This window comes from Gymnoscopelus microlampas (genome assembly GCF_963454915.1).
Source record: "Gymnoscopelus microlampas genome assembly, chromosome: 2".
NCBI classification, from domain to species: domain Eukaryota; kingdom Metazoa; phylum Chordata; class Actinopteri; order Myctophiformes; family Myctophidae; genus Gymnoscopelus; species Gymnoscopelus microlampas.
Window position 1 is genome coordinate 36,833,660 of NC_139939.1, and position 20,225 is coordinate 36,853,884.

General features: G+C 43.0%; 2 protein-coding genes across 2 annotated transcripts in view; both read left to right on the forward strand.

Moving 5' to 3' along the window:
• Positions 1-20,225, forward strand: part of npnta (nephronectin a) — a 491,735-nt gene that overhangs the window by 221,637 nt on the left and 249,873 nt on the right. The window lies entirely within an intron of this gene.
• The window catches only part of tet2 (tet methylcytosine dioxygenase 2), a 42,824-nt gene that overhangs the window by 13,251 nt on the left and 9,348 nt on the right, over positions 1-20,225 (forward strand). The window contains exons 2-8 of the mRNA XM_084080461.1: positions 13,636-16,755; positions 17,162-17,252; positions 17,370-17,463; positions 18,359-18,567; positions 19,183-19,333; positions 19,477-19,566; positions 20,028-20,165. Coding sequence (XP_083936587.1) covers positions 13,680-16,755; positions 17,162-17,252; positions 17,370-17,463; positions 18,359-18,567; positions 19,183-19,333; positions 19,477-19,566; positions 20,028-20,165 — 3,849 coding nt within the window. The 5' untranslated portion in view covers positions 13,636-13,679. The remainder of the gene's footprint in view (positions 1-13,635; positions 16,756-17,161; positions 17,253-17,369; positions 17,464-18,358; positions 18,568-19,182; positions 19,334-19,476; positions 19,567-20,027; positions 20,166-20,225) is intronic.

Here is a 20,225-nt window from a genome sequence, read left to right on the forward strand (position 1 = left end):
CTTTACATGACCCAAAGTCAAACCATTAACTTATTTCCTTTGCTAACTAAAACTCATCTTGTTGGAATGTTTATTTTTTTATTTCACTCACAGGTATCAACTCATCTCTGAACTTGTTATAGTATGTAACAAATTCAAAGTTAGCTCACTAACATCAACTCCTTCTGTGAAACTTCCAACACTTGCTGTTAACTATCTCTCAGGTTGGTTGTAATGTATTCCTTGTTTCCATGACCATGTAAGTGATATCCATATAGTAATGGAAAGCAGATCCCGCTCTGCTGTGTTTTAGCTGCAGTCCATTGGCCATTAATCTGAAACAACACATGCTTCATATCAACAGACCTTTAAACTAGATACGCTCTTTGATATGGCCAATGCATCCTCCATATTATTTAACTTTTAGCCTTAAGGAAAAAGCCCCCCCCCAACACCCCCCACCCCCCAAGTAGCAATCAGTTGGCATAAATGACAATTAGTTCTGCATTTCCTAACTTTCTCCCCTATACATACTGTATGCTGCTGTGATACATCAGGAAAGGTGAAACGTCTACGATAAGAATCAGAGGCCCGTGGCACACCTCATTTGATGATGGGGATGGGGGTAGGGGGGGTGCCGGGGTCCCCCGGGCCTTTTGTTTGGGACTGGGGGCCTACATAAATATGTACCACTTTAAGGAATGCACAATGGAAACAAGAATTGTGATGGGCAGTCAGGATTTATGTACTGTAGCTGCTCAGTACATTGCACGCGTGTGAAAAATTCCTCGTGTTGCTGAGTCATTGTTGAGTAAGAGGGCACACGGTTTAGACAGTATTACATCAGTTATGAATTTGCATGTGGACAATGTAGAACAAACACAATGAACTGCCGTGGAAAGAACAGTAATGTGAGTTAATCATAATGAATGTAAAAGGAAGTTAAAACTGGTCTTACGTTTGGGAGTTGAAAGCTTTAGAGAGGGTTTAGAAATCTTCATGGTAAAAATGAGGCCGCCCCCATCTGAATTTTGTGCTGTGATACATGCATTTGACATCTCTGATTTAATGTGGAAGCTGAGCTCCCACTACGCAGGGCTCCAGAGTGGGTGCACAAGCACCCAAACATCTGTCCAGTGCAACTAAAAATCTTCATGGTTTCACCGGTGCACCTCACAATTAGCAGGTGTGTCTATGTGTGTGTGTATGTGGGTAGTGGGTAGTGGGTACACCTAAATTATATGCTACCAACTATGTGCAACCAACTATAAAGTTAGTCTGGACTGGAGCCCTGATAATTGGGTTAATTAGGGTCAATCGTGGGGGCATTCCCACTTTGAGGCTGGTTGTAACCTAATATTTTCCCAGATGATCCTATAGTGTGAGGGGTTTACAGATTCACAGACACATCAGTGCCACACCGATAATAATCAAACATTGTTGATATTTAGCCGGTTGAGTACATCCACGTGGGATGGCGCGAGTTGCACATGACAGAGAGAGAGTCTACAAGGAGACAGACGTGAATTGAATATGAGGCCTGTTGACATGGCGAGTGATCTAAACAGCCTGTTATGGGTGCATTGGACAGATGAGGCATATCCATATGTGGCAAGAACATGAATATGTACCGTATATAGCGTGTCTTGCCAGATATATCACAACCGTTCGTCCGTTACTTACCACAGCAAGTTTAACCAGCTCCATTGTTTACATCTCAGTTCCGACCCAGTGGTTTTGTGTTTAGAGCATCCACCCTGAGAGGTCAGGGGTTCAACCCTGGCCGAGTCATACTGACGACTATGAAAAATTGGTACCCAATGCTTGCCACTCCGCATCAAGGGTTTGATTGAGGGGTAAGTCCCTGCAACATACTAGTGTCAGGTCCAGGGGGTGTACTTGTATACATCAAGCTGCCTCACGCTATGGAAACGGGAGATACGCTGTTTCCAAGGCTACATACTTAATATTGCTTACATCTGCTTCTGCATGTGATCATGTGAGATGAGATCACCTGAGGTGCCGGGTCACACATTTTATACTGAGAGTTAAATTAACTCTCTAGATTATCGTCAACTCTCAGAGAGTCTGAAAATGTAACCAAACACTTTACACTTGTACCCTCTCAGAGACACTGTAGATGAACACTGGGATATTATTGTGTACTGTGTAACATCCGCCTATTGTTTCATTCATACAGAGCAGAGCACAGAGCTTCCCCACGCTGCCTGAACTTTTCATATTACAACACTGCAATGAGTTGCAGCCTTTGGTGGAGGTCATAGTGGTGGGGGGTTACAATATTACAGCATACAAAATTGGAAGGGGGAGGAATAGAGCCAACTGCAGACACAGGGGCCTTTTGTTGCTGAGGCAGGGTAATGTGGAGAATGTCACATGTTCAGGGAGAGAGGAAGGCATAAGCGGCTATCTGAGGTGCATTATACGTAGGTACCACGCTTGTGTGTGTGCACATGTGACCGAATCACAAGTGTGAGGTGGTTTGTTGGGAGACTTGGCTAGGCACGGTGCATGAATGAATGAACACCTGGTGATGTCTGCCTAACATTTGACCAACATGCTACTACTGCAAGTTCATTCACAGGGTGAGTTAGAACTAGTCTTGCTCTCAGTCCAACTTTAAGCTCACCAGTCATTACCAGACAAGCAATCTTTTGTTTTTACCAGCCAAAAAATGTAATGCATACTGTATATACAGCCTTTTTGTGTTGCATCACATACAATCTGCATAATAATAACACAGTATGAACAGTGAATAAAAACAGTGGGCAGAGAAGATTAGGGAGAGAAAGGGAGTGTCCAAATTAAAATAAATTAATCACTGAAGAAAGTTAAATTGATCCTAGTTTTAAAATAGTGTGTGACAGACTTCCAAGATGTGTAAATCGAGATGTTGTTATATGTTATTAACTAATCTAAAGGTTTATTTGCACATAGGAGAATGTATGGCACATACCAGCACGGTTAAAGAAGTGATGGATTATGGAACACTCAAACATTAAGACATTACTGGGATGTTGATGAGAACATTAGATCTAGTGTGCCACCTAGTTCATTCACTTGTACAAGGAAGAGCATGAGTCACCAAGGCTATTTTGTTACAATTGGCGCCAATTTTATTGCAAGAAAATTGCCCATGTTATCATCCTCCAAGGCTGATATTTTGTTGCAAAGAAAGTCACACGCCAAAGTACTGGGTGGCTTCAGAAACGTACACGGCAAATGAAAAACCTTCCCGCATTTGGCACTTCGCCAGTGTTAATTTCAGGCTGAATTGTTTTGCCTAAGTTTACCCATTGAAATGTGTTCAAAAGGCCTCCTGAACGGAAGCTCCATTCTGACGAATACATAGCAAGTGTCTACATTTTAAAGGGGCTGTGGAGCATTGTCTTAAAGAAAAATACTGTAGTAGTCTGAAACTCATTTGCAGGTTTAAGGTTCTGACAAACACGTTGATTCATTTTTAAATGTTCATGTGAGCATGACTAATCTCAAAGAATATGATGTATAATATTGTTTATAATAGGTTGAAGATAGCGTCAATGAAGTCTTAATACAAATTGCAACTTCAGTCTTTGGTATCGTATGGCAAGACTGAACCTGGTGAACTAGGTTGTTTACATGTTGTGAATGCTCTCAGACAGCTACTGTATACGATTGCAGGAGCAGCAAGTGCTGCTCTATATTTACGAGAGGGATTTAAAACCCTGTAGTATGCTAGTCATCTGACCCAATTACACCAGCGTGCCGGAGCTAAGGATGAGGTTTCATTTGAGAGCTGCTACTCTGCTGTGTGCAATCTGACAAATGTCCCAATGCTAGCCCATTGGTGGCAGTGCACACACAATCACTTTGGTGTTATCAGCTCTGCTCATATTTCTGGCCCACAACATCAAAACATATGCATCTAAACCAGTCTCTCTTCCGTAATGGAGCACAAAATGTCTGTGTAGACCGTGACGTTATAGTTAACATGACTTTACACAACACCCAAGCACAACCAAACATAAAATGACAATGACGAACATTTTTCGTCATTGTTTTAGTCAACGAAATTTACACTACTACAGGGCCACCCTGCCGACTCCTATTCCCCATTCAGGATTTATAACCTCTAGTATGTGGGCTCCTTGTTCTTATCATCACAGGAAAATACTAAACAGGGCTTACTGAGCCAAGTGGTATGGGGGGAAACGCACACTTGAGATAGTGGCGTATTTCTCGGTCTGTTTCGAAGAGTAGAAACGTGGCCCAGCGAGTGCTCGTTTTGATTTACAAGCCTGTTCCATATCTTTCCCCCCCCTCTCGCATTCTCTCTCTCTGCAACAGCAAAGCTCCAGTCCATACCCATACACCCCAGGTCTGAACCTGAGAGCTCATTCTCCTTCTCTCTCTCTCTCTCTCTCTCTCTCTCCTCTCTCTCTCAGCAGCTGTCGTTATCAGTAAATGTCACGTACGGCTGCCAAGTCACGCCAAATAGACCCTGTCCACCAAAGCGCCTCTCCTATTTCACTCGCTCTCTTTGGGGATAACAAAAACACAGTGTGAGTTCTGCACATTGGACTTATAGAAAAATAAGCACATGGAAAATAAAAAAGGATAATTTCTATAGGACGGATAAAATACAAACATGAACAGAATATAATCAACTTCATTGTCCACATATGCTTTTCTACCAAAGTACCAAAAGTCTTGGAAGTACATTTACATACCAATGCCAGCGAGTTGATATACAGTATATAAACACATAAAAAATTCTGTGTAGAAGAGAAAACATTGAAATCATACTGTTCATTTTGTGATTGTGGCTGTATAATTTATGTATTTAACTAATGCCCCTCAAATGGGATCAGTGTTGTAAAGCAATGGACAGCAAGAATGACAGTGTAAGAATTGACAGGGGAGCCGGGAGTCCACCCTGACCCCCAGGCTCCACACAGCACTAAACCGGCTGACCGAGTTGTAAAGGTCGGCAAATAGAGGACCCTATGTAGCTATAGGCCGTTTCTGTGCATCTGTCTAGTTCTCTACAACAGGAACTTTAACAGCCAGGTTCATAACTGCTCAGGGCCAGCCAATCACATGCCAGCAGCAAGACCAAACGAAAGAGGAAGTGGATGAATAGCAGGCAGAAGTAGAGAGCAACCTGAAGAGTAATTACAGGGCAGAAGTCTGCACGAGAGGCTCTGAGAGAGGGAGGGACCCGGAAGAAAAACACAAACACACACATGCACACGCGTGCGCGCACAAACACACACAATGCAGAAGGAGCAGTGACGACCGGCACCCAGAAACAAAAGGCTCTCAACTATTGGAGGGAAAGATGACATGTCATTTTCTGGGGATTCAGTTCAAGCAAAGAAGCAAATTTCATCAACTGAAATAAACAGAACACTGTTATTCCCCGATGGAAATTGGCCACAGGGAAAGAAAGCTAAAATTAGATCAAAGACCATAAGTAATAGAATTTCCAGAAGGCAGTTACTGTACACTGAAACCGCTGAAATTCCATGTTTCTGGTTTAGTTTAGTGCTCTATTTCCAGAACAAAAATAGACCTAGATGTGGAACACACTTTTAATCAAAAAAAATCAACAGACTGCTGCCAGTACCTCAATTGTTGTAGAGGAAGCTTAGTTCTGCTTACAAGATTGTGTAATTGTTGTGTTGTGTGTTGTGTGTGTGTGTGTGTGTGTGTGTGTGTGTGTGTGTGTGTGTGTGTGTGTGTGTGTGTGTGTGTGTGTGTGTGTGTGTGTGTGTGTGTGTGTGTGTGTGTGTGGGTGGGGGAGTGTGTACAATGTATGCGTGCACTCAGCTGGGATCTCTGGCTTTGTTCTAGGTTAGCAAAGATTTTTTTTTTCTGGTCAGTGGGTGTATCTCTCTGTGACAAGCTGCTTGGCCCTGGTGGATCTTTGTTAAACTCTGGAGTGTCCCAGTGGAACTGGAGCCACTCTGACTGGCTGCAAATAGCACTACTTGGTTACAGATTAACAGCCTCCACTGAGGGGGGCAGACAAAACAATAATTGGTCACACGGTGGGGTAGAGAAAGCCATGTATGGTTTAAGTTTGAGCACCAGCCAGTCTTTCACCAAATATTTTGTGCATACTGCCAGTAGGCCAAGGAAGTAAATCCCCAAATATGTTGATTTTTTTTTTTTTCATATTTTGTGAATTGCCCAAATATGGGCATCATCAATATGATGACCCCATCTTGTTTTCCTTTTGCTGAAAGAAAACAGTCAGTTTACTATTATGAATACTACAGCACTACATGACTCATAAATGTTCAGACAACCGTAATATGTTTTGTTATTTGTGAGGCAAGTATATATACAATTGAAAGACACTATCATAAACACACACACACACACACATATACATATATATAATTTGTATTTAATTATTTATTAATTCTTATTTAATTGAATCTTGAAAAGTAACATTGGGACATGGTTTCCCCACGTCAACGATTATACACACACACACACACACACACACACACACACACACACACACACACACACACACACACACACACACACACACACACACACACACACACACACACACACACACACACACACACAGATATTGTCGGTCATTTTTTTTTCAAGCAGTCATTTCATGCATGAATTTCATGGATTTCATGGATGGACTTGATGCAACATTACAGTACAGAAAATATTAACATAATTAAACCTAATCAAAAAATTACAGTCTCCTCATGCATTAGTTGGAAGTTGAATGGGCTTATATAGAATGGGGCGTGTCTAATCAAATGAATATAAAATATCTAAATATTGAATCGAGCAACTTAAAAACTGGGGTGCACACAAAAGGCCAAGTAGATGTGAAAATGTCACCATAAGTGTTTAGAGTGAAATTTCAAGTGGCTTTGGAATGGATAAGAGTGGCAGCTAAATGCATTATAATACTTGAAAACACACGCACGCACGCACACACACACACACACACACACACACACACACACACACACACACACACACACACACACACACACACACATGGAGATCCGGACATCAGGTATCTCCATATATGGGCATAAAAGAGACCAACACGCACAGAGAGGTAGTGTACCTTAAAAATGGGTATTGCATAATAATCAGGTGGGGCATGCATTCTCTACTTATTCAGAGTTAAATGAACACTGTTCAATTTTGCAGTACATACTGCATTGATTCATGCACCTGCCATCAGCAAAAGGGTAACCGCCTTCCATTCCGACATCTCGCCACTCCGACTAGTGGCTTCCGCGTGCGGTTAAGGTTAGGGTTAGGGTTAGGTATAGGGTTCGTTAACGTCGGAAAGGCGACATGTCGGAAAGGCGACATGTAACCCAGCAAAAGGCATTTGACCAGGAAGCTCCATGAGACCTGCCATACTATATATAATTCTATAGAAATGCAGACTATTTGAGACCTATGCTGTCTTTCTGCACAACATTGAAAATAAAGCCTCGTCATAATTCTAAGTCAACAAAGAAAAAAGACTTAATGTAAAATGTATGAGTAATTTGAACAATCAACAGTCCACCATTCAATATAATAGACGGATATAAATGATACAAAGCTACACAGCATATTTGTAGCTTTGTAGCTGAAGTTGAAATCAGCTCAACTTTTTTGTAGCTGTTAGCAGCTACAAAAGTTGGATGCATCTTTGTATCTCCATGTCGCTGGCTTTCATTGAAAATGAATGGTAGACTGTATCTTTGTAGCTGCCAGTGTGAACGCAGCATTAAGCGTTGCCCAAATGTAGGTATAGCCACTTATGCATGTACAGCAGCTTGCCATAAAAAAATACTTTCAAAACACACAGATCATATAGCTTGCTTCTGGCAATGTCACACGTGCGTGCGACACCTTTCAAATTCCTCTCCACAACCAGCTAACCAAGGAAGACCCGCCCATTGTTTTCTGTGTTTCTACTTTACTTCTCCCACCTGCCATCAGGCAGCTGGCTGCCACAGGCTGTGCTGGATCTGTTGACAATGAGAGCAGCTCTCTCAGGCAGCCTCGTAGCAGCTCAGCTTGTTAGCACTCAAACCCCAGGGTTGTGGAGGGCTGCTGTGGGTCTTGGAGGGGTGACTGATACAGGAGGGACAATTGTTATGCCAACTAGCCAGTCAACCAGCCAAGTACATACATCATCCAGCCAGCCACATAATGTGAGTTAGTTAGCTAGCCAGCTAGCTAGCCTGCCTCAGAAGCATAGCACACCCAAATGTCAAATATCAGAGGTAGCATGAGCCGCCTTAGTTTGACTGGACATGATGCCACTGCTGCCAGACCCGAGTCTAGGTCCGCTTTGTCCAAAATGATCCCGTGTTTATTGTCCTGGTGAGCGCTGTTGACTTGTGCTGCAAAAGGGTGTCAACTTTTTTCTTTTTTTTAAAACTCATATTGCTTTTATTCCTGTCCTAAATGGGAAGTGTATGAAAAAGTTGAGGAAATGGGGAAATGTTTATAGGAAATCTCAGAGTTTGCTGAGTTTAATAGAAGCCATCTTTTTCCTCATGAGTGAGCATAGGGTTGAGGTCTGTAGGTACATCACAAACTGAGTGACCTTGTAAAAAAAAAAGCTGAACCAACTTTAAATCTCAAAGATGAATGAAGTTTTCATCCAGTATTCCTGTCGGTCAGGCACAGCAGGTGTCCCATTTAAATTCCCCCAGCAAACCAGCCCCAGTCTCCTGCCTACAGTATCCTGACAGATGGAATACATTCTCATATGTGCAGGGTTCTGTTACATATTAGGTGTCTTTATACTTCTAACTAATCCCAACTATTTGAATCAATTCACTTTTAGCACTATGGAATGTTACATTGATGTGCTCACTCCTCCAAGCTTCTAATTGTTATCAATAGCTGCTTTGTCTTCAGTATAGTACATTTATTGTGTTTGAAAATGCCTAACAGTACATGTAGCATGGTCTTCATCTTGTGGTATAGCCAATGATGTCAACTAATGCCTTAGGTGAAATTCCCCCTCTTTACTACTTGAATATGATACTTTTCAGGTGGCAGAGTGGATAAACATGTATATTCAATGTTCATGGTTATATAGTGCTGGTGGGTGGAAGGTTTGTGATCATAGATTGTTGATAACTAACAGGCAGACAACATACAAATGTAGATTCCCTTCCACTTTGTTTCCAGACGTTTCAGTTTGTATAGATGCAGTATGTACTGTATGACAACGCCTGATCACAACCAAGCTGTAATGGCTTCCAGATGTGATAATCAGGCTCAATGACGGAGCATTATTGTGCCAAATGAAACATACCATGTGGCCTGTTATTTATTCACCCGCCCCCTCCCCCCTCTATAGTGATCCTATAGTGTGTTCACACTAACAGGAGAAAGCTTTCGTGGGATTTTAAAGCTGGATCCAATTATGTTTTCAAAGGTTCGGTGCCATGTTTTTCTTATCTGGCCATAGTGGCTTGGCGTCTGTGTCCTATAGCCTCTCCCAGAGCTCTGTGTATAAAAAGGACATGAATTCATTGTTTCAAGTATGCACAGGGAAAGGTTTTTGGAGACTTCAAATTTGGAACACTTGAACCCTAGCATCCCTATTCTGGGGGAATTATTTTTGGCGAGGACATTTAGTGTAGCCCGTGGGAATACGGTCAACTAAGCATAGGGTTTAAGTGGTTAGTGCATTCATTTTCATTTACATTCAGATGAAGATACTCCACCATTAGCATTTCTGAGAGATGCTTAAATAAGGTGGATATTTATTGGACTGAGCAGAGCTTAGACCAACTTTAATGAAAAGGCTCCTTTCATTGCCAAAAATACTGTGGTGGGGCATTTTCCAAAAGCACACCCAATGGCCATGCCTTTATATGAAGAGTTGAAATGTGCACATGAATCATCACTGGAAAAGAATTTGACTCATGACATCATGTCACCTCAGATGTCTGCTATAACCTCAGCCAGGTGCTTCCTCTTACCCTGTAACTAAACTAAAAAGAGTAGGCCTTCTTTCCAACTCTTTTGTACTCATTGTAGAGCTAGCATGTGCAAGACTGGCAACCAGTTGTGGTTAGGGTAGGAAGGGTACTAAGAATCAGTGCACTTTTAGTACCAGTACCTGATTGGTCAGAACTAAAATAACAATACACTTCTTGACAAAGGGGGCTGCTATCTGTATTTTGCCTTTAGGCACTATCGTAACAGACATATTCCTACCCGGCCCCTATATTACAGCACACAACCTTCCTGTTTCCTGTTTACATTCCATGCAAGTATGGCAGACAGGTCGAATCGCTCGAAAGTTTGGGCTAAGGGGGACAATAGTAGCAACGTAATGAAATTCACACAACCACAATATGGCATACATTTGAAGCAGTGCAGTGTATTCGGCTGTTTCACCAAAGTGGCCTCATAGGATGAAGTGATTCAGATTCTGAAAAAGAACCTCGATTAATCAAGGTAACACTAACTATCTGGTTAGCCACGTCTATTAGTTAGGGGAACAGATACAACTTCAGTTTAAAAAACATTGCATTTATGTACCTTCCATATAGGTAACATTACCAGCAGACTGGGGTTTGCATTTTGCTATCCAGTCAAGAGAGGATACAGAAACGGTCCGTGTGCATGCATGTATCTGTGTGTGGAAATTACTGGATAGCAGTGGATACAGTAGCGGGCTCTAGACCAGATTTGAACACTGAGCAGTAAACAGAAACTGTACTGCGGAAAGCCTGGTGACACAAGGTTACATTATCAGTCAAACCAACCCCATCACAATCAGGAGACGAGAAAAAAGAACGGTAAATAACACACATAAAGGAAGTAATTAAAACATGAAGAAACTAATTGAGTGACCATTTTCTGCTAGACTTTTCACTGCATTAAAAATCAAGAACATAACTTTGACGAAAAATAACCATGCAATAATATTTTGTTTGTTTAGCAAGTTTAAAAACACTGTAAGTTGATTGTTATACATATTGAAATGAAAGCGATCCAGTGACTTCCTCAAAAATTGTATTGTAATTTATGCTTTATAAAATTCTCATTAATAAAGCAGTTATGTTAAGTATTGTATACCATGAGTCATAGACAATAGGCTAAACATGCTAGACCACTTCATGGTCCTTTAACAACTTGGGAGTGGGCAGGGCACCATGTGAATAAAGCATTTATTGAGCCAATTTCTAACCTGAATCCTATCCTTCTAGTTTTTATTTTAGTACACTTGACCTCCCCTACATCTGCTCACATCCATGAATCTACACTTAATCTCTGCGCTTACTTCTTAGCGTTTCCTACTGTTTTAGCAGATCAACACGTCAAAAGCTCCTTTCTTCCTAATACTGTACATAGTCTGGACTATGCCCTTGTTGCATCCATTGGAACACAGGTTATTTTTTTCCCCCATTTCCTGAAAAGTAACAGTTTTAGACAAGGTTTTGACCCGACAGCGACAAAATGTAGCCGAGCTGCCCTAAAATATATTTGTAAAAAGAATCCAGAATGTTCCAAGGGCTTTCCTACTCCTTGAGAATCTGCAGAGGAGCTGCTCATAACTATGATGGATTAGATTGCGGCTCTACTCGGGGCTCCATGCACTGTAATTGTTTTGCAGATGCTGCGGATGTGACATGCATTAATAATTGAGGGTGGCAGCCAGAAATCAATGCCATCACTGGAATCTATATTTGCTACAGGCAGGAGGGGGGACGAAGAAAGAAAGAAAGAAAGAAAGAAAGAAAGAAAGAAAGAAAGAAAGAAAGAAAGAAAGAAAGAAAGAAAGAAAGAATGGTGTATTGGGAGCTTGCACAGTGTGCTCTATTTAGAGGTTATTGTGTGTAGCATAAAATGATGAAAAGTCTAAAGCGAGCTTACACCAACACTAGCAGATTCCCTCCCCTTGCTTACAACCTTGGGTAGTGTGCCAATAAACTAAACAAATATTTGGAGTTATTTCAGTTATGTTTTACATAAATATATATAACCATCTGATGAACATTACCATTACAATGCTACAGTCTGCCTGTGGTATCAAGTGTATCAGCCTTGGATTATGTTTCAGAGTGACATCACAATGGTGTACAAGGTTGATTAAGACAACTGCTAAACAGCTGATAGGCAGCAACTTCTCCCATCTACCATCTGGGACGTTAACCGTGCCCTCTAAACCAGGCTAATGTTGGTTATTATGGGAGATACTGTATGGGTTGTTTGGATAAAATCCAGCTTATTTTAAAAGAATAGAAACCCAAATCCAAACTTCAAAAGCAACATCAATATTGTTGCAAGTTCCTCCTCATGCTGAGGTGTGTGCTGGTGAAATGGAATGAGGTCAGTGTCCAGCCAACAGACCTAGACACAGGCCATTGTGTGATGCACATGGCTGAAAAGAATTAAGGAGACTTCGGTATGCGTGAGGACAAAAGCAAAGATGCCCTTTTCCTTTGCAGAGGAAAAGCCTCTGCAAAGTCTTCCCCCTGCTTGTGGACAAAGTACAGTCCCAAATACAGCTGCCTTGGGTGCGCTATGTATGTTTTGGATATGCTGAGCATGCAGAGAATGCTGCCTCTAACCCCAACCCCCCCCCCTCCATCTCCATTCACACCATGATTCTAGGTCTATTATTCTAGTCTTCAATTTAGAGCCTGGTTCTAATTACTGATAGTATACCTGGGAAGAAAAGATAAACTACAGGATGGTGGATATGCATGATTTTGTCTGACAAGTCAATAATAATGCTAAATTCAGCACCAAACTGGTCTGGGTAATAAGAGTTTGACGGCCACAGGAGTTTGCATTTCAAAAGGACATGATCAGAGCACAAGAGATGCAAAATAATGTGTTTGGGAATGGTGGACAGCCTATATAGCTTTCTAGGTCTGGCTGAGAAGAGTAGATGATTAATTTCAAAACAACACACACTCCCAGGCTTAGCTTTCCCACAGGGGCCATACATACTAAAAATATATGTGCTTTAGAGAAAGGTGTTCAAAATATGATATGCCTGGAATTATTTTGTTCTCTTTACCCAATGAAGTGCGGCAAACATTACATTACAAGTTTAACATCGTAAAACACATCATTTCCTATGTTGTACAAAGGGGAATATGGTTGTACCTCCATTGTAAATCCACGCTGTCCTGGGTTAACCTCTCATCTCTGCTCTTATCTCCTCTCTTGCTCTGATGGCCACCCACGCTGAGAGTGTGCAGGGTTAAGGTTGAGGTGAATCTAATTCTGTGACAGGTCCATGTTGCCATCTGATATTCACATGGGGTCAAGTGTAAACACGTTTGCTCTACTGACCCTTCCCTTATTCCCTGCTATGCCCGTAGCGATGAGTGCACCACTTGGCCGAGTTAGTGCTTCCTACCGGTGGGAATTTTGTGTAATGTAGAGAGTTACTACGCCGTTTGTAAATATTATGTTTAGAGACGGCTAGTGTATGTGGAGTATTCCACTTTGTGAGCCAGGTTTACTTTTTTTTAATCTTCTACTTTTAATCCACAGACTATTTCTCTTCATCCATAACAACATTTATATCACAATCATTACATGTTATCTAATTCATTATAGGCCTAGATAGTAACCAAGCATCTCTCTGTCTCTTTCTTTGTGTATCTGCAGGACGCACAGAGGGCAGCCCTGTGGATGGACTCAGAACAGGCCAGATGGAAACAGAAAAGGCCAGCCATGAGACAGAAGAAAGTCTGATATTAGCACAATTCAGCACAGCTCACACCCCGACAAACAACCTGATCACCGCCACTACTGCAACCAAACTTCATAATGGAAGTCAGTCTCCCTTGCAGATCAATGGGGATGCAAACTGGAACCATTACATTAAGCCAGGCATGGGGATCAACCCCATGAAGAGGCTGAGGGAGAATTGCAGCAGCAGCCCTGCCCCGGCAGAGGGGCTGTTTGATCAAGGGCCCTTTGTGATGAATGGGGAGTTGAAGCACACACTTGGCAACCACCAGTCCCTACTAGTGCACCAGTCCAAGAAACTCAGAGTGGATTCTGAAATTAAAGAAGGAGACGAGGAAATGAGCTCCAGTCTGATGGACGATTTCCCCGAGCTGACAAAGCCGACGGATTTTGACTGCAACACCCTGTCAAAGGACACCAAACTCGATAAGAGGAATTGTAATTTCCCAAACGGGGATATCTTCTCTCTTTCTAGGAATAAGCAAGGTTCAATTCCCAATGGTGCTGTGGAATCGCCCACTTCAATGGAAGACTCTCCAGGTGATCTTTTGGAGAAAACTCTGTCTCAGTATTACCCTGAGCATGTTTCCATTGCACCACAAATGTCTGGGTCGCAGGAGGATACTATCAACAATTCACTGGCCAGTGAGCTTCCAGGTCAAGGTGCTCAACCTGACCCACTCACCTCAGGTTTTTCCCCTTCTGCTTCGGTGCCTGCCTCAAAGCAACAGCAGCCTGGGGCGGCACAAAATGATCATGGCAGAAATGGTTACAACTCCAACCCCTACATGGTGAATGGATACTCTAATAATTACAGAGCAGACCACCATCAAAATCAACAGCAGCAACATTACTCCGGTGAGTGCAAACAATCCTTGAATCAGGTGGGTCACACAACTGGCATAGCTCCACCTAGTGTCAACAGCTCACAGCAGCAACATCACAATGGCTCTGAGTGTTATCCAGAGGACCCACACTCTCAAGATGTGTATAGGAAGCCGAACCAAGAGTATAGTCAGAGCCCCTTCCTTGAACCTAACACTACTCATCTTCAGACAGGGGATGAAGATGGGTTTGGACCCTTTCCCAATGCTGGGATACAGAGGATGGGCCAAAACAAGGAGTGTGCGTCTGAGTCTCAACATCAGCTCCAAGGCTCCAACAGGAGTCTCCAGTATAGGATCCAACCGCCCCAAGCACAGCAACATGCTGATAACTTGTGTAGAGCTGATGGTATGACAGCCCCCATAGCCCCAAACTCTCTTAACCAACCTGATACAGCTGGCCCTCAACAGCCACTGCACCATGCTGGCCAAGAGAATGGGATGGACAGCCTGCCTCAGCAACAATCTAATTTATCTGGCCTGGCTCCTGCACGACAGAGGGCCTGGATCGACTTGAACACCTCCCTGCCCCAGCAGCACTGTTCTGGCGGTGCCACGCTACCCCAGACACAACAGCAGGACATTTGGAGGAGTTTACCTCCCAGGTCGCAGACGGAGCAGCAACAGACAACGAACACCCAGGCTCACGGCCAGCTGCGGGAGCCGGGGCAAGTGCAGAGATTCCAGGCACAGGGAGGATTCACAGACAACATCCCAGGGTCTAACAGCTTCCAGCAGCAACAACACCAACAGCAAGACTGCCTGCCAGGCCAACAGCCTTCTGCTGCAGTCCAGCACAACACTGCCCCTGAGTGGCAGCAGTCAAACTCTAAAGCCACTCCGATACAACAGCCTCAAGACCTACCCCAGCAATGCAGCCTATCCCAACAGCAGCAGCAACAGGCGGACAGCCGCTACCGCAACCACATGCAGCCAGAGCACTTATGTGACGCTGATCCTGACCTGCAGGAAATCCTTTCCCCTGGATTTTTACCTCAGCAGCAACAACAGCACTGTCAACAGCAACAACACCATACTCAACAGCAGCAACGCCCACTTTCCCACCCACCTCAGTTTGAAGGTCAGCAGCTTTCATCTCCCACTTACAGACCTCACAGTCAACCTCCACCAGGTCAGCATCAGCAGCTTCAGCCAGGCAGCCAACCTTTGAGGAATAATCCCACCCAGTCCAACAACATCCAGCAGCCCCAGCAGGGTGACCACCCAACATTCAGCTACGGCAAGACAATGGAGATGCAACACCAACATCAGCAGCAGCAGAGGCAGTATGCTCCCAACTCAGGCAGCAGTAACCTCAAGCAATACCCACCACAGCAGCCTACAACTCCCAGCCACCAGCCCAACCACATGGATTTCCCCCAGACCCCCAAACAAGCGCAACCTCATTTACCACAGGGTGCTTTCAGCCAGCAGGTGCCAGCGCAGATGTATCCTAAAGCTGAACCACAGCAGCATCAGGAGGCGTGTGCTCAGCATTTCCAGAGGGGACCCCCGCTACCTCTAGGACCCTCAGGGGGTCCCCAAACAGACTTTCAGAAGCATGCGGCACTACGGATGCACCTGCTGCAGCGCCAGGAGCGCCAGGGCCCTCCTCATCCACCCCAGAGCCCAGGTGAATTCAAACATGGGCTGAGGGCTGTGAAAATTGAAAACGGGGCCCAGTTTGAAGCACCAGGGTTGCAGCAACAGGAGCTACAGGAGCAGCAGTTACGGCGAGAGATGGCCATGGGTGGCATGCACATCAAGCAAGAGCATCAGCAATCAATGTGCGAGCAAAGCAACAGGCAAAGGAGCATCCTGGCCAGTTTGGAACAAAGCCTGACACAGTATCATCTTTCGCCTGTGTTCGAAAATAAGTCCCTTGTCATCAATTCATTAAATAATAAGGTCAAGGTGGAGTCGTCTGGGGCTATCACGGTACTCTCGACCAACGCTGACCTGAGTGGAGGGGATTCATTTGGGGCTGCAACCTCTGTACCCCTGAAAAGACCACCTGAATTCACTCCAAAGAAGGAGCCCCTGCTCCAGAGCTTCATGGAATCTCCTATGAAACTCTTGGACACCCCCATCAGGAACTTGCTGGACACTCCTATAAAAACGCAGTACGACATTGCATCCTGCCACTGTGTTGGTGAGTCTGATTTAACAGTGTGAGAGTTCATGTCCCAGTCTGAATGTTTATGTATATATAATATTCAGAAAAAGATTTAAGTGAAATCATTGAGATGGACAGGGCCCCATCCTGCTCTTCCCTGGGAGTATTTGATGTCAGTTATAAGATGACGAACATGGATTTTGATTTTGTTCATCTCTGAGGCTAAATTGGATCATTATAGCATCTACAGTATAACAAATAGACTAAGGTAGATAAAATGCAATGAATGAACAATAGATGCAAAGAAAACCCTGAAAAGATTAAAACAAAACAGCAGAAAGATGCAGATCAGTTTCAAATACACAAGGTACATTTTCATATTGTACAGATGACTACAGAATGGCACTGACCTGTTCTTCTGTTGTTCCCTTGTGGTATTCAGAATCAATCAGCGAGAAGGATGAGGGCCCATATTACACCCACCTGGGAGCAGCACCCAATGTTGCTAGTATACGTGAAAAAATGGAAAAAAGGTAAGCCAAATGTGGGGCATTTTTTTTAATAAAACTTTTACAGTTACTGTGGTATTGGTTTTACTTGTACGTATGTCCTTTGCTGACTTCATTCTTTCTGTTATTCTGCATTTAAAGGTCTGGACTAACTGGCCGTGCCATCAGGATTGAGAAAATCATCTATACTGGGAAGGAAGGAAAAAGTACACAGGGCTGCCCAATAGCCAAATGGGTAAGGTCATGTTTTTGTATTTTAGGCTTGAGGAAGAATGGTCAAAGAAATGTATTCCGTATATACCATTTATCTTTACCTGTGTTGTATTTGTATGGTATGTGTATAGTGTGTGTTTTACTCATCTCTGCTTGTGTCTTTGTGCATTATGTCACTTTAACCTTGCACAGTGTTCATTTATTTTATGGAAAATCTAGTACAACAATATCATGGCCTGTTGGTCAATAGGCTCCAAGCCAGCCAGACTATCGCTTCCACAATCTTCGAATGCTACAGACATGTAGACATTTCTTACAACCTTGACAAATGTGCTTTCACTATGATACTGATAAATAGGATACTACTCAAACACAGAAAGGCTTGGGAACCACTGTTCTATAAGTGAGGAAATAGCCAGCAGCCCAGCACACAATGCATGTCCTTTTCACAGTTTTATTTACCTCTCACAGACAGAAACAACGGACACGTTTCAAACCCAACAGGTCTTCCTCAGCGTTGTCAAACCACCATTCTAAAAGTACACACTGTGCCAAACAAATTCTAATAAATGTCACTGTAGAACTACATTGTCATCAATAAATTGTTGCATTTTTGGTGCTGTGTGTTTATTTTATGAAACCTTGCCAGGTATGCGAGTGTAGCATTAGCCATTTAGATTTTTGTTTACAATGCCCCTTAGCTGTTCTAAAATCCCTGTAAACCATGGCGCCTTGGGGCATATTATATATAATAGCTAATCTATACTGTCGCATTGCACTGAATGGTCCCACCCCCAATGCCATGAGTGTCATTGTGTGCTTATGTCACTACATCAGTGTCAATATGCTGAAGTCCTGTACAGCTACCGTATTGTACTAAATTAACCTTGTTTGTAAATACTGTGTGTATCTTGCAGGTAATCCGCCGTGCCAGTGAGGAGGAGAAGATACTGGTGCTAGTTAGGGAGCGAGCGGGCCACACCTGTGAGACAGCCAGTATTATAGTGGTCATCCTGATCTGGGAGGGCATCAACCGCAGCCTGGCAGACCGCCTCTACGCCGAACTGAGCAATTCACTAAACAAACATGGCGCCTGCACCCAGAGACGCTGTGCCCTCAACGAAGAGTATGTTTAAAGCATTTAAATATTCCATAATATTATAAGCCATTGAAATATTTACAATATTGTTTTATTGGTTTAATATAGACGAATATAGCAAAATAAGGCCACTGTAAAGTGTTCATGACTGGATGAGTATACTGAAGTCACAGAGCAGTAGCTTGCTAATCATAAGAGGTCATAACTAAACACAAATATTATGTTGTACCAACTAAGCAGTAATAATACATCCAGCTATATGAAAAGGCATTCAATGTCCCCAAGTATTTTTAAAAGACTACACCAACTGATCCGAATTCTATTGACACCCCAACTTCCCCCAAGGGAGGGAGTCATCCGTTTCTTCGAATCAAATCAAAAGCCATTGCTTGAAACTCAACGGTCAGCTATATCTTAATGCCATTGAACACAAGTCATAGAAGAGTAAATTGTGTAATCTAGAACAATAGGGCAGTGTGCCTGGGGGTTGACATAAACACAAATCCAGCCTGGACTCAAATGCCACCAGTTGCTTCCTCCTGTGCCTCCCCATAGCAAACTGTCAGTCCACAATCTACAAAGATAAATGCACTGCCTAATCTCCTCTAACAAATCAAATGCCTGCTTGTCAATGTCATTCAGGAGGACATGTGCATGCCAAGGGTTGGATCCTGATGCTTGCGGAGCGTCTTTCTCCTTCGGCTGCTCCTGGAGTATGTACTACAATGGTTGCAAGTTTGCCAGGAGTAAAATCCCAAGAAGATTCAAGCTACTTGGGGATGATCCTAAAGAGGTATACATGTTGCACTGGTGATGTAGTAACATGCTATAGGGCTTTCATATGCATACCTGATCTTTGTCCAATAAAGCATAGAGCATACAGCAGCCTGAATAAAATGCCATAACGTATGCACATACCTGTCACTTATTTTACAGGAGGAGAGACTGGAGCAGAACCTTCAGAACCTAGCTACCATAATGGGTCCAATGTATAAAAACCTGGCACCTGAAGCTTATGCAAATCAGGTAAGGATACCTGGATATTTGAGAACATACTGGTTCCTTCAGTTAACATTACCAATTACCAAGTCGTAAATATAGTGAACATTATTTAAAATTATACACAATATGTTGTGATCTGATTATCCTCTCTAGTCTAAAGGACCTGTGTATGATATGATATATTCATCATATCTGTAATAACATATCTGCAACATGTTTTGGCACACTATTATGTGTTATGTGCACTTTTGTATTATTATGGGTGTTTCTCTTTTATCAGACAGCAAAGGATAGTTAGGATAGGGAGACATGGAACAAGGGCCATATACGGTATTGAAGTAGTTTAAAAACATACTGTAGTATAAGTTTATAAAGAAATGTTATTCATTAACTCTCATATTCAATAATAATGGAGGGTCGTGAGTGTCGTGTGATCCATAAAATATTATTAACGGTGTTTACCTGATGGTGTTGTTGTTCTGTAGGTGGAGCATGAACACCGGGCACCAGACTGCCGTCTTGGGGTAAAAGATGGTCGTCCCTTCTCCGGGGTCACGGCTTGCCTTGATTTCTGTGCCCACGCTCACAGAGACCTCCACAACATGCAGGGCGGCAGCACTGTGGTAAGGAGCAGGGGCGTCATTTGGGGTCCCAGGGGATGGCAATTGTCACCCCCTAGCATT